General features: G+C 42.8%; 1 protein-coding gene across 6 annotated transcripts in view; it reads left to right on the forward strand.

The window, feature by feature from the left end:
- Nucleotides 1-6,367, forward strand: part of LOC118402692 (kinesin-like protein KIF20B) — a 44,551-nt gene extending 38,184 nt beyond the window's left edge. For all 6 annotated transcript variants that reach the window (XM_035800861.2, XM_035800863.2, XM_035800864.2 and 3 more), the window contains 2 exons: nt 992-1,134; nt 5,580-6,367. In XM_035800861.2, coding sequence (XP_035656754.2) covers nt 992-1,134; nt 5,580-5,660 — 224 coding nt within the window. In that variant the 3' untranslated portion in view covers nt 5,661-6,367. The remainder of the gene's footprint in view (nt 1-991; nt 1,135-5,579) is intronic.
- The last annotated feature ends 9,097 nt before the right edge of the window (nt 6,368-15,464 follow it).

Consider the following 15,464-nt stretch of genomic DNA (forward strand, 5'->3'; position numbering starts at 1 on the left):
GGATACTCTATAGCTAGATTACATCATCGGACCAAAGAGGCAGAAACACAGAAACCACACTGGAGCCAAAGTACCATTTGTACCACAGTCTCTCTATCTGTCCATCCACAGTCTCTCTATCTGTCCATCCACAGTCTCTCTATCTGTCCATCCACAGTCTCTCTATCTGTCCATCCACAGTCTCTCTATCTGTCCATCCAGTCTCTCTATCTGTCCATCCAGTCTCTCTATCTGTCCATCCACAGTCTGTCCATCCACAGTCTCCGGATCTGTCCATCCACAGTCTCTCTATCTGTCCATCCACAGTCTCAGCTCTATCTGTCCATCCACAGTCTCTCTCTATCTGTCCATCCACAGTCTCTCTCTATCTGTCCATCCACAGTCTCCTCTATCTGTCCATCCACAGTCTTGTCTCTCTATCTGTCCATCCACAGTCTCTCTCTATCTGTCCATCCACAGTCTGTCTCTATCTGTCCATCCACAGTCTCTCTTATCTGTCATCCACAAAGTCTCATCTGTCCATCCACAGAAACCACTATCTGTCCATCCACAGTCTCCATTTGTCCATCCACAGTCTCTCTATCTGTCCATCCACAGTCTCTCTATCTGTCCATCCACAGTCTCTCTATCTGTCCATCCACAGTCTCTCTATCTGTCCATCCACAGTCTCTCTATCTGTCCATCCAGTCTCTCTATCTGTCCATCCAGTCTCTCTATCTGTCCATCCACAGTCTGTCCATCCACAGTCTCTCTCTCTATCCGTCCTTTTACAGTCTGTCTGGCCTCGCCTGGCCCCAGAGCTCTTTGTGCTTTTACCTACTCCATAGTCCTTGTCAAGCATGGCAATTCCATAATAAGCTGGCAATAGAAGGGAAACAGACTGGAATCCCAGGCGGATTGTTTCTGGCCCACAGTAATGGCTTGACCCTTTTAGTGGCCTATGCTGCTCAGCTTTTTTTAAAAGCCCTTACGTCCCTCTTTCTCTTTGCAGCTAAAAAGATAATGGGATTGGTGAGTGGGAAATCCCCAGAGACGGAGGAGGGCGGGGCCTCCATGAACTTCAGACCCAAGAAGTCCAAGAGGAAGCTTTACAGACCAGAGATCTCCTCCCCCGTGGACTTCCCCTCCCACCCGGTGAGAACCCACCGCCAGCTGCCCATCCGTATGATTAGGCTTGGGCGACATGGCCACAACATAATAGCGCAATGTTTATCATTTTAATATAACTTTTTTATTTTTTTTCTGAATACTAGACTTTTTAAATATGTTTTATCGGTTGTGCAGGACGTTAGGATGGCTATAAATGTATTCTAAGTGGTTTTAATGGGCTTTATCCATTCTGATTTTTTTATACTCTACCAAAACTTGACAGAGAAGTAGTCCAATTTGGTTTAACTTTTCATTTATGTACCACTGGATCAACAAATTGTTGTCGAAGGTATTTTGTAATAAATCCCCAGCTGGATGTGTATCCATCCACCAACAATGATCTATTGGGACAGTGGGGCTTCCTGTTTAGAGTTATTCACCACCCAGGGTGCTTGATCAAAGTATTTAATTTTGGTTATGTTTTATCCCAGTGTGGCAGATGCGTTACCACATAGGAAGGTACGGACAACCCTATCAGTTCAGGTCTGATGCTGGGCAGCATTGCTCTATGGGTAATGATTCCCACTTATATGGTGGGTGTCATACAAGACAGACATGTTGATATTTTTCTTTTTTTTTTAATTTAAACTTCAGTTGTAAATAATGTAGTGAAACAGACGGCAGCATGTCTCGACCCCTCGACCTTCTAGTCCGAAGTCCAGGGTCGTTACAATATAGGTCAATCGTAAAGATGTGAGTTTTTTTACATGAAGGTTTTTGTATAATTTCAGCCACTTGTTTTAAAAGTAGCACTCGCGATGCCAAAATCGGGACGCCCGAAAATGATGCACAATTTGTGTACAACGTCGTCCGTTTCGTATGAAATGTTAATAGATCGTTCATTCGCTGCTCGAGAATGTAGTGAAGAACGGGTCAATTCAAGAGAGGGTGCTACTAAATCAACGTCTAAACCTAGTTTTTTTTATTTTATTATTTATTCTATGTCATTATGAGTCGCATTCAATTAATCGTTTAGATTGCTCCCTACAATATTACAACTTTAACACACTTTTGTAGTTGACCGTGTTGATGAAATAAGAACGTTAATTTGTAGTTTAGACTGCGCTGCTCTTGGCTGTGTCTCTTCCTTCGGCGTTAGGAGGTGGGTAAACATTTAGTGGGCATTTCTGCGCTTTGGACCAATCCAAAATCAGCTTGATACCCTCGTCATGTTCATCTCCAGATCTGTGGCTCTTTTTGTTTCTCTAACATGTGCTTTATGTATTGATTTGTTGTTAATAAAAAATAATAATAATAAAAAATAAATTGTTTCTCTAACCCCGGTCAATCGATGTTGAGAGGGCCGTTACCATGGCGATTTAAAAGGGACGACTCAGAAAATTCACAATGGAAACTAGGAACACATTATTATTTTCGGGGAGTGTATGTATATATTGAAATTTAGTCTTAACTTTTGGTAATTAATGTATACCCAGTATATAAGCTCCATTTAGATTTTTGTATTCTGGGGATATTATTAAGGGGAAAGCCCGTATCACACACTAACCTGCAGCCACTAGCTAGCTTGTCTGTTGACGTTGGACGTTAGCGCCGTTCTGCCCACGGAGGCAAAGTTTTGAGAAATGGTACAAATATTAATTTTCATAGTCTGCTGCCTCAGTTTGTATGATGCCAATTTGCATATTCTCCAGAATGTTATGAAGAGTGATCAGATTAATTGCAAAGTCCCTCTTTGCCATGCAAATGAACTGAATCCCCCCCAAAACATTTCCACTACATTTCAGCCCTGCCACAAAAAGGACCATCATGTCAGTGATTCTCTCGTTAACACAGGTGTGAGTGTTGACAAGGCTGGAGATCACTCTGTCATACTGATTGAGTTCTGCAAAAGGTACAGGGATTGGACTGCTGAGGACTGGGGTAAAGTCATTTTTTCTGATGAATCCCTTTTCCGATTGTTTGGGGCATCCGGAAAAAAGCTTGTCCGGAGAAGACCAGTTTAGCGCTACCATCAGTCCTGTGTCATGCCAACAGTAAAGCATCCTGAGACCATTCATGTGTTGGGTTGCTTCTCAGCCAAGGGAGCGGGCTCACTCACAATTTTGCCTAAGGACACAGCCATGAATAAAGAAAGGTACCAACACATCCTCCGAGAGCAACTTCTCCTAACCATCCAGGAACAGTTTGGTGATGAACAATGCCTTTTCCAGCATGATGGAGCACCTTGCCATAAGGCAAAAGTAATAACGAAGTAGCTCGGGGAACAAAACATTGATATTTTAGGTCCATGGCCAGGAAACTACCCAGACCTTAATCCCATTGAGAACTTGTGGTCAATCCTCAAGAGGCGGGTGGACAAACAAAAACCCCACAAATTCTGACAAACTCCAAGCATTGATTATGCAAGAATGGGCTGCCATAAGTCAGGATGTGGCCCAGAAGTTAATTGACAGCATGCCATCAGTCAGGATGTGGCCCAGAAGTTAATTGACAGCATGCCATCAGTCAGGATGTGGCCCAGAAGTTAATTGACAGCATGCCATCAGTCAGGATGTGGCCCAGAAGTTAATTGACAGCATGCCATCAGTCAGGATGTGGCCCAGAAGTTAATTGACAGCATGCCATCAGTCAGGATGTGGCCCAGAAGTTAATTGACAGCATGCCATCAGTCAGGATGTGGCCCAGAAGTTAATTGACAGCATGCCATCAGTCAGGATGTGGCCCAGAAGTTAATTGACAGCATGCCATCAGTCAGGATGTGGCCCAGAAGTTAATTGACAGCATGCCATCAGTCAGGATGTGGCCCAGAAGTTAATTGACAGCATGCCATCAGTCAGGATGTGGCCCAGAAGTTCATTGACAGCATGCCATCAGTCAGGATGTGGCCCAGAAGTTAATTGACAGCATGCCATCAGTCAGGATGTGGCCCAGAAGTTAATTGACAGCATGCCATCAGTCAGGGTGTGGCCCAGAAGTTCATTGACAGCACGCCATCAGTCAGGGTGTGGCCCAGAAGTTAATTGACAGCACGCCATCAGTCAGGATGTGGCCCAGAAGTTAATTGACAGCACGCCATCAGTCAGGATGTGGCCCAGAAGTTAATTGACAGCATGCCATCAGTCAGGATGTGGCCCAGAAGTTAATTGACAGCACGCCATCAGTCAGGATGTGGCCCAGAAGTTAATTGACAGCACGCCATCAGTCAGGATGTGGCCCAGAAGTTCATTGACAGCATGCCATCAGTCAGGATGTGGCCCAGAAGTTCATTGACAGCATGCCATCAGTCAGGATGTGGCCCAGAAGTTAATTGACAGCACGCCATCAGTCAGGATGTGGCCCAGAAGTTAATTGACAGCATGCCATCAGTCAGGATGTGGCCCAGAAGTTAATTGACAGCATGCCATCAGTCAGGGTGTGGCCCAGAAGTTCATTGACAGCATGCCATCAGTCAGGATGTGGCCCAGAAGTTAATTGACAGCACGCCATCAGTCAGGATGTGGCCCAGAAGTTAATTGACAGCACGCCATCAGTCAGGATGTGGCCCAGAAGTTAATTGACAGCATGCCAGGGCAGATTGCAGAGTTCTTGAAAATGAAGGGTCAAAACTGCAAATATTGACTCTTTGCATTAACTTCATGTAATTGTCAATAAAATCCTTTGACACTTATGAAATGCTTGTAATTATATTTCAGAATTCCATAGTAACATCTGACAAAAATATCTAAAGACACTGAAGCAACAAACTTTGTGGAAATGATTATTTGTGCCATTCTCACGACTGTGTATAAAGATAGATGTGTGTGTAGAGACAAGGGTTTGGACTATCGTTTTTCTGATGCATTTCTCTATTGAATGATGATAGAGGAATTCTAAATTCCTTTATGTTTTATTGCCAAAACCAATTCGCACTCATTTGTAATTCATTAATGAATTGTAAGTTCATTAATTATGCATGAAGTAGATTGAGACCAGTCTTAAAAGCCAAAAGTAACAGCGTTTATTACAAGAGAGTACTGAATGCTTACACACATTTCCACAGGTTATAAACTGAAAATGACGTCAGCGTTTTCCAAACGTTCCATTTCACAAACAGAGGGGCCCCTCTAGCTCTTGAGCCCTCGCGTTATCAGCACGAAGTCAAGGCCAGTCAGTATAAATCAACATTCCCGACAATCTGGAGATGGCCCGTTCCCACCACCTGGAGATTTGTACAACTGAATGAACTAAGGAACAGACCTTCATTGTTACTAACTCCTGACAACATTCTATACAATTGGGAAAGGGAGCAAGAGAGAATTCACATGTACAGTACATTATAGCATTTGGACTAGTCAGTTTCTGATTGGAATGTACACATAATTAGTCATTTCAACCATATTTTCCTCTATCAATGAACATAGTGTAATTGTTACGTCAGAAATGTGCTTAAGATCCCGTTCATCCGCCTGACCTGTTGACCTCTGTCTCAGATCATCAGTGGTAGTCCAGACGAGAGAGAAGGGGACCATCTCATCATCAAGAGGAAACTCCGGGCGAGGACGGCTAAATGACTCTTCTCTGTTCCACAGCGACGACGTCATCCACGCTGCTCTTGTGGTAACAAGGAAATGAAATAATCAATTTTGTTGGTGTAATGAAGGATATATTGAGGTTTTATTTTTTTTTAAACAACTTAATATCGGTTAGGTAGTTTTCATATAGCCTTCATTTATCACTTTAATTTATATTTGATTTTATTTCTATATATTTTTATGTTGCACATAGTGTGATTATTTCTTTTTCATTTGTGTGATTTATAACCCTATCATTTATGGACCAAGTATGTTTTATTCTCAGTCCAGAACATTTTGGTTATGTACTCCTCTGAAGATGTACACGTCAACGATACTCGTGTAAAAATAAACACAAGATGTTTTTTGTTGTGCATAATGAATGTCTTACTAGGGACAACCACTACCGAATCCTATTTTGGTGGTGAACGTGTCGATTAATGCATGGTGTAACATAGATCTAGAGCCCCTGTTGAATCAGTGTCGTATCTGGGCCAAGAAAGAACATCATTACGAACTGCTCTTTTCGTTTCACATGGTTAAACATTTCAATTACTACATTTAGTCTAAATACAGTAAATGTTTATCTCAGAATCTACCATTTTTTTTATTTAACCTGAACCCTTTGACTGCTATTTATATATAATACTGTACTGCTGACATTCCACAGTGAGTTAATAAAAAAACACTACTATTGCTCCAAATTATTCCAGTGTCTCGAGGATAACTTCAAGTAACAAACGATATTCTAACCACGTCATCTGTATTTATACTCTGAAATCACCTCAGAAGTCACTGTATTGCTTTTTCACTTACTCATAAAATATTTGAATTGCACCCGAATAAGCAAAAAATTATGACGTGAAAAATCAAGGCAAGGAAGCTGTCGATTGGGTGGGGGGGTGGGGGGGAGAAGGTTTGTGACACCCAGAGCTCTGTTCTGGAACGGACATCACCTTTATGACCTTTCAACAAGCAGGAACTAGGTGTTCTTGTGCTTTTTTTTTAACTTTCTCTGCAAAGGTGTTTTTTGTTGTTGTGTGGAAGTGATATAAGGAGCCTGACAATCATTGTCTTCACTGTGTTTTATTTAATGAGGAAGATGGTCATCTGGAAGAATTCTGGGTTTGTCAGTTGGCATCGGCTCAGAACTAGAGATACAGTCCTCAGTCAGCAAGTGATGTATTACAGCACAGTCGAGTACGATCTCAACCGGCAGATTTTCTGAGTGCTTCGTGACCCAGGAGAGGAGGAAAGGGGTGTAAAGGGATAGTTCACCCAAATTACATTTTGGCGTCCTTACCCTTTAAATCCAAAGCCCTCATTAGGAAGTGACACAATGGCACATGCAACACTGTAAAGATAAGACCGACAAGCTACACCACTGTAGAGGTAAAGAGACCGGCTACAGCGCTGTGGAGGTAAAGAGACAGGCTACAGCACTGTGGAGGTAAAGAGACAGGTTACAGCGCTGTGGAGGTAAAGAGACAGGTTACAGCGCTGTGGAGGTAAAGAGACAGGCTACAGCGCTGTGGAGGTAAAGAGACAGGCTACAGCACTGTGGAGGTAAAGAGACAGGCTACAGCGCTGTGGAGGTAAAGAGACAGGCTGTGGAGGTAAAGAGACAGGCTACAGCGCTGTGGAGGTAAAGAGACAGGCTACAGCGCTGTGGAGGTAAAGAGACAGGCTACAGCGCTGTGGAGGTAAAGAGACAGGCTACAGCGCTGTGGAGGTAAAGAGACAGGCTACAGCGCTGTGGAGGTAAAGAGACAGGCTACAGCGCTGTGGAGGTAAAGAGACAGGCTACAGCGCTGTGGAGGTAAAGAGACAGGCTACAGCGCTGTGGAGGTAAAGAGACAGGCTACAGCGCTGTGGAGGTAAAGAGACAGGCTACAGCTGTGGAGGTAAAGAGACAGGCTACAGCGCTGTGGAGGTAAAGAGACAGGCTACAGCGCTGTGGAGGTAAAGAGACAGGCTACAGCGCTGTGGAGGTAAAGAGACAGGCTACAGGCTGTGGAGGTAAAGAGACAGGCTACAGCGCTGTGGAGGTAAAGAGACAGGCTACAGCGCTGTGGAGGTAAAGAGACAGGCTACAGCGCTGTGGGAGGTAAAGAGACAGGCTACAGCTGTGGAGGTAAAGAGACAGGCTACAGCGCTGTGGAGGTAAAGAGACAGGCTACAGCGCTGTGGAGGTAAAGAGACAGGCTACAGCGCTGTGGAGGTAAAGAGACAGGCTACAGCGCTGTGGAGGTAAAGAGACAGGCTACAGCGCTGTGGAGGTAAAGAGACAGGCTACAGCTGTGGAGGTAAAGAGACAGGCTACAGCGCTGTGGAGGTAAAGAGACAGGCTACAGCGCTGTGGAGGTAAAGAGACAGGCTACAGCGCTGTGGAGGTAAAGAGACAGGCTACAGCGCTGTGGAGGTAAAGAGACAGGCTACAGCGCTGTGGAGGTAAAGAGACAGGCTACAGCGCTGTGGAGGTAAAGAGACAGGCTACAGCGCTGTGGAGGTAAAGAGACAGGCTACAGCGCTGTGGAGGTAAAGAGGACAGGCTACAGCGCTGGGGAGGTAAAGAGGACAGGCTACAGCGCTGTGGAGGTAAAGAGACAGGCTACAGCTCTGGGGAGGTAAAGAGGACAGGCTACAGCGCTGTGGAGGTAAGGATGACCTAGATGTGTGACTGGAGAGCATTTGTAAATCTTCCAATCAATGCTGCTTGAAGTCCCCCATGTACTCGGAGCCAAGTCAAAGACGACAAGTTTTCTCTCGATAATCACACGCCTGTACTGTTCGATTTAGCTATGCTATCACTTCCCCAAAGCTGTACCATCTGAAATGTCAGTTCCAGCTTTCTGTTCTCCAAAAATGGTGTGAGTGTCAATCTGGTACGACTCCAAACTGAGAAGTGGAGAAGCAGCTTCTGCTGACAGTACAAAAGATAATCGGGGCAAAGAGCGAGAAAGTCCACAATTAACCAAAAGAAAGATGCCCAGGGTCCCTGCTCATCTGCATGAACGTGCCTTAGCCATGCTGCAAGGAGGCATGAGGACTGCAGATGTGGCCAGGGCAATAAATTGCAATGTCCGTACTGTGAGACGCCTAAGACAGCGCTACAGGGAGACAGGAAGGACAGCTGATCGTCCTCGCAGTGGCAGACCACGTGTAACAACACCTGCACAGGATCGGTACATCCGAACATCACATCACATGGTTGAATCAGATTGAGTGCCTTCATGGTTCAAAACCCCTGCAGGAAGGTGACATTCAGGCGCATTAAGCAGGAAAGAGAGATGTCAGATTCGCTTTTCTCCTCCACTTGTTTCAGAGGAAACCACAGCTGTTTCTTCCCATCGATTCAGAAACATGCCTTTACCCTTTTTACACACAAAAAAAAGCTTATTTCTCTCATTTTTGTGAACAAATTTGTTTACATCCCTGTTAGTGAGCATTTCTCCTTTGCCAAGATTTTAATTTTTAATTTTACCTTTATTTTATTAGGCAAGTCAGTTAAGAACAAATTCTTATTTTCAATGACGGCCTAGGAACAGTGGGTTAACTGCCTGTTCAGGGGCAGAACGACAGATTTGTACCTTGTCAGCTCGGGGATTCGAACTTGCAACCTAGTCCAACGCTCTAACCAGGGCTGGCATATCAAGAAGCTGATTCAACAGCATGGTCTTTACACGGGTGCACCTTGTGCTGGGGACAAAAAGCCACTCTAAAATGAGCAGCTTAATCACACAACACAATGTCACATATGTCTGAAGTTTTGAGGAAGGAAGCAATTGGCATGGTGACTGCAGGAATGTCCACCATAGCTGTTCCCAGAGAACTTAATGTTAATTTCTCTACCATAAGCCGCCGCTTTCATTTCAGATAATCTGGTAGTACGTCCAACCGACCTCACAACCACAGATCACGTGTATTGCGTCATGTGGGCGAGCGGTTTGCTGATGTCAACGTTGTGAACAGAGTGCCCTGTGGTGGCGGTGGGGTTATGGTATGGGCAGGCACAAACTACGGACAACAAACACAATTTGCATTTTATTGATGGCAATTTTAATGGACCAAAATGCGGTGACCAGATCCTGACACCCATTGGTTTAAATATTTGCATTCCCAGGTAAGGGAAATCAATAGATTAAGGCCGAATGAATGTATTTCAATTGACTGATGTCCTCATACGAACTGTAACTCTGTAAAATCAAAGAAATTGTTGCACGTTGCGTTTTTATATGCCCAGCTAGCTCATAACGTTCTGAGAACCATACTGTGTGTTTCTTAGCTCAGTTGGTAGAGCATGGCGCTTGTAACGCCAGGGTAGTGGGTTCGATTCCCGGGACCACCCATACGTAGAATGTATGCACACATGACTGTAAGTCGCTTTGGATAAAAGCGTCTGCTAAATGGCATATATATATATTCTTAGAGCTTGGTGAGCGTGTGGTTGTCCTAATGGTTATTTTGCATACAACCTTCCCACAACCTTCTGGGAATGGTTTAGGATAGTTGCTTGGTTTGGGAACAGTCTCAGCACATTAAAGGTTTTGGTATTTTAAATACTTTTAACAGAACGTTTCCTAAATGTTCAAACATGGTTACATTTCATTTACATTTTGGTAATGCTCTATTAATGTCCAACTGGTTTGGCATTGGCAACGTTCTCAAATAGTTCAAAGAACGTTCTTCTGTGGGAATTTCAGTACTTCAGCATAACGTTTCCTACAGGTTTTCTCACGGTTCTATTTAAAGTCGTGTTGATGCCGTGCTGTGTTGACTTAGGTCTCTCTCTATGTAGTGTTGTGGTGTCTCTTGTCGTGGTGTGTTTTGTCCTATATTTTTATTTTTAATCCCAGGCCCCCGTCCCTGCAGGAGGCCTTTTGCCTTTTGGGAGGCCGTCATTGTAAATAAGAATTCGTTCTTAACTGATTTACCTAGTTAAATTACGGTTAAATAAAATTAAAAATTAAAAAACATTGTTTTAAGAACGTTAAGAAAACGTTCCAATAAAAACCACAAGAAAACTTTAACATTCAGAGAACGTCTAAGAATGTTATTTTAAAACATTCTCAGCACGCCAACAAAACTCTATTCTCTGTCTTGTTTGGTGTCTTCGGTTGTCTTGGCAGAGCCACTAATTGGTTAATTAATTAATTCAGGTGTGTTGACCACGCCCACTAATTGGTTAATTAATGAATTACACACCTGATCTTAATGAGTGTTTGTTTACTTTGACATTGGATCTGTTTTAATAGACTAAAATCAACAGCTTTGTATGAGTTAAAAACAACAACATGGCATGCTAGCTGCATCCTGGTGGTGCAGTGGACTAATTCCATGGACAGAGAACAGAAGATCATAGGTTTGAATCTCACTGACGCTGTGCCACAATAAAAGACAAATGTGAGAAATGTTCTCAGAAACTCCCTGTAACCAAAAAAAAAAAGAACTTTCCCAGAACAGTCAATATTTTCTCTTCCGTTCTCAGAACCTTTAAAAAAAAAAAAAAAACATTCAATTTTACTGGTCAGGAAAGTTATGTCTTCGTTCCCAGAACCAATGGGAAACCAAAAACCTACATTCCCACAACTTCGAAGGAACCAAATGTGCTAGCTGGGTGTAGATCAGCAGTGCAGCTGTAGGCCAAGGTTAGCAGGGAGCTACGCAACTCAAATGTCTTGACTTAAATGAGTACAGCTGCGGGCTAATTTCACTGTCTCGTGAAAAAAGAAAGAGACCAAGCCAGTTCTCCGAGGAGAAGCATGTGTTTGTCTACCAGCTGGCCACAACTGGGCTTTATTTCTACCACCACAACGAGGCAATTACTATTTTACTGTTATAAACACAATGATGCAATTACTGTGTTACTATCTTAAAGGGGATTTAAACCAACATGGCAGAAAATCAACAGAAACACTTTTCCTCCAGCCCAATGAAAAGACATGTTAATGACTCTGTGTTTGTATGACAGCTCAACTCAATGCTGTTTCTCAGGCCTACTGAGACCCGTTTTAGGGTGTGGGATTCCATTTTTTTTAATAGAATTTATTTGGGTCAAAAACAAGATGTACAATGTATTCCCAAGAGGATCGCACTTAAAAGTATTAATTCATTAAAAATCTTGTTTCCAAAGTGGTCCTCAATCAATGGTAAAAAAAAATAAAAAACATTTAGTGATCAAAAGACAAGACAACATTTCTAAACAACCATGTTATAATTCATATTGACAAACCAGAAGAAGTGGCACTATACATCTGATGAATCTGTTGAATGATAATACACAGATACAACCCAGCTAGCAGATAACGTTCTGAGAACCATTTGTTTCTTAGAGCTTGGTGAGAGCGTGGTTGTCCTAATGGTTATTATGTATACAACCTTCTGACAACGTTCTGAGAACCATGTTTCTTTGGTGGGAATTTCAGTACTTTAGCATTACATTTCCTACAGCTTTCGTCATTGTTCTACTTCAAGTAATGTTCTCAAATTGTTCCCGAGAACGTTAACAATGTTCTTCTGTGGGAATTTCAGTACTTCAACATAAAGTTTGCTACAGGTTTACTCATGGTTCTATTTAAAGTCATGTTCAGAGAACGTTAAGAGAACTTTCCATTAAAACCACAAAAAAACATTTGTAATGTTTGAAGGATGTTCTATAAAAATGTACGCTCCGTTCTCAGCGCCAACAAAACTTTTATCTTCTTAAGTGTGTTCAGGTGGGTTGGCCACACCCACTAATTGGCCACACCCACGAATTGGCCACACCCACTAATTGGCCACACCCACTAATTGGCCACACCCACTAATTGGCCACACCCGATTTTAATGAGCGCTTGTTTCCTTTGAAATAGGGTCTGTTTGAATTAACATCTTTGTATGAGTTTTTTAAAAACATGGCATGCTAGCTGCATCCTGGTGGTGCAGTGGACTCATTCCATGGACAGAGAACAGAAGATCATAGATTCAAATCTCACGGACTTTGTGACAAATTTAAAAAATGTGTTTGCACGATTTAATGCGTATCTGATTTGGAGATCAAATCAATTAAAATAAACGAGCTGTGTTATTAGAAGTCTTCTTGAAACATTTAGTGTTATTTAATTATCTTCAAATAACCTGTAATATCTATTATCAGAATGTTAATAAAATCGTCAAGGATTACTTTCAAGGAACCAATAGTAAAACATTCTCAAGTCCCGAGAGCAACTTAAAAATGTTCCCAGAACAGGCAGAGTTTAACCGGTCAAGGCACTTTTGGCTTCATTCCCAGAAGCAAAATGCCTTCCTCACCATCTTAAATAAGCATGCACCATTCAATAAATTTAGAACCAGGAACAGATATATATATAGATATATGGTTCTCTCCAGACCTGACTGCCCTTAACCAACACAAAAGCATCCTGTGGCGTTCTGCCATAGCATCGAACAGCCCCTGTGATATGTAACTTTTCAGGGAATTTAGAAACCAATATACACAGGCAGTTAGAAAAGACAAGGGTAGCTTTTTCAAGCAGACATTTGCTTTCTGGGACACTTTAAAGTCCATGGAAAATAAGAGCACCTCCCAGCTGCCCACTGCACTGAGGATAGGAAACTCTGTCACCACTGATAATTCCACTATAATTGAGAATTTCAATAAGCATTTTTCAATGGCTGGCCATGCTTTCCACCTGGCTACCCCGGTCAACAGCACTGCACCCCCTACAGCAACTCGCCCAACCATTCCCCATTTCGCCTTCTCCCAAATCCAGATAGATGTTCTGAAAGAGCTGCAAAATCTGGACCCCTACAAATCAGCTGGGCTAGACAATCTGGACCCTTTTTTTTTTCTAAAATTATCTGCCGAAATGATTGCAAACCCTATTACTAACCTGTTCAACCTCTCTTTTCGTGTCGTCTGAGATTCCCAAAGATTGGAAAGCAGCTGCGTTCATCCCCCTCTTCAAAGGGGGGACACTCTTGATCCAAACTGCTACAGACCTATATCTATCCTACCCTGTATTTGTAAGGTCTTTGAAAGCCAAGTTAACAAACAGATTACCGACCATTTCGAATCCCACCGTACCTTCTCCGCTATGCAATCTGGTTTCAGAGCTGGTAATGGGTGATCACGGGTGCACCTCAGCCATGCATTGATCTACCTCTATGCAGATGACACCATTCTGTATACTTCTGGCCCTTCTTTGGACACTGTGTTAACTAACCTCCAGACGAGTTTCAATGCCATACTACAACTCTCCTTCCGTGGCCTCCAACTGCTCTTAAATACAAGTAAAACTAAATGCATGCTCTTCAACCGATCGCTACCTGCCCGCCCGTTCAACATCACTACTCTGGACGGTTCTGACTTAGAATATGTGGACAACTACAAATACCTAGGTGTCTGGTTAGACTGTAAACTCTCCTTCCAGACCCATATCAAACATCTCCAATCCAAAATCTAAATCTAGAATCGGCTTCCTATTTCACAACAAATTACATTTAAGTCTTCACGCTCATGCTGCCAAACATACCCAGTGGAACAGCCACTTGCATCTAAATCTGACCATCCTATCCTAGGTATTCCTTGAAGAATACCTAAAAGCATCTTTGCTGCCAAACATACCCTCGAAAACTGTCCTAATTTATGTCATTTAAAAATAGCCTCCAATACCCTACTCAACAAATTGGATGCAGTCTATCACAGTGCAATCCGTTTTGTCACCAAAGCCCCATATACTACCCACCATTGCGACCTGTACGCTCTCGATGGCTGGCCCTCGCTTCATACTCGTCGCCAAACCCACTGGCTCCAGGTCATCTACAAGACCCTGCTAGGTAAAGTTCCCCCTTATCTCAGCTCGCTGGTCACCATAGCAGCACCCACTCGTAGCACACACTCCAGCAGGTATATCTCACTGGTCACCTCCAAAGCCAATTCCTCCTTTGGCCGCCTCTCCTTCCAGTTCTCTGCTGCCAATGACTGGAACGAACTACAAAAATCTCTGAAACTGGAAACACTTATCTCCCTCACTAGCTTTAAGCACCAGCTGTCAGAGCATCTCACAGATCACTGCACCTGTACATAGCCCATCTATAAATATCGCAAACAACTACCTCTTCCCCTACTGTATTTATTTATTTATTTTGCTCCTTTGCACCCCAATATTTCTACTTTGCACATTCTTCCACTGCAAATCTACCATTCCAGTGTTTTACTTGCTATATTGTATTTACTTTGCCACCCACCATGGCCTTTATTTTTGCCTTTACCTCCCTTATCTCACCTCATTTACTCACATCGTATATAGACTTATTTTTCTACTGTATTATTGACTGTATGTTTGATTTACTCCATGTGTAACTCTGTGTTGTTGTATGTGTCGAACTGCTTTGCTTTATATTGGCCAGGTCACAGTTGTAAATGAGAACTTGTTCTCAACTAGTTTACCTGGTTAAATAAAGGTGAAAAAAATAAAAAATAAAATGGGAAGCCAAAAAAACATACGTTTCCACAACTTCCTAAGGAACCAAATGTGTTAGCTGGGAATACTCTCAGCAGTCTGGGCTGTAAATGTGATTTATTGGGGATAACACTGCAGGGAGGAAAATTCACAATGTGGCTTATCAGTGTCCCCAGGTTGTCTGTGTTGATCGCCTTACAGTTCTTCGCTGTTGGAAAACTGAATACCCATAGTTCCACTGGCACTTGAATAAATGTGCCTACGTTTTCCTGAAAACTGAATACCATAGTTCCACTGGCACTTGAATAAATGTGCCTACGTTTTCCTGAAAACTGAATACCATAGTTCCACTGGCACTTGA

This window comes from Oncorhynchus keta, chromosome 24 (genome assembly GCF_023373465.1).
Source record: "Oncorhynchus keta strain PuntledgeMale-10-30-2019 chromosome 24, Oket_V2, whole genome shotgun sequence".
Taxonomy (NCBI): domain Eukaryota; kingdom Metazoa; phylum Chordata; class Actinopteri; order Salmoniformes; family Salmonidae; genus Oncorhynchus; species Oncorhynchus keta.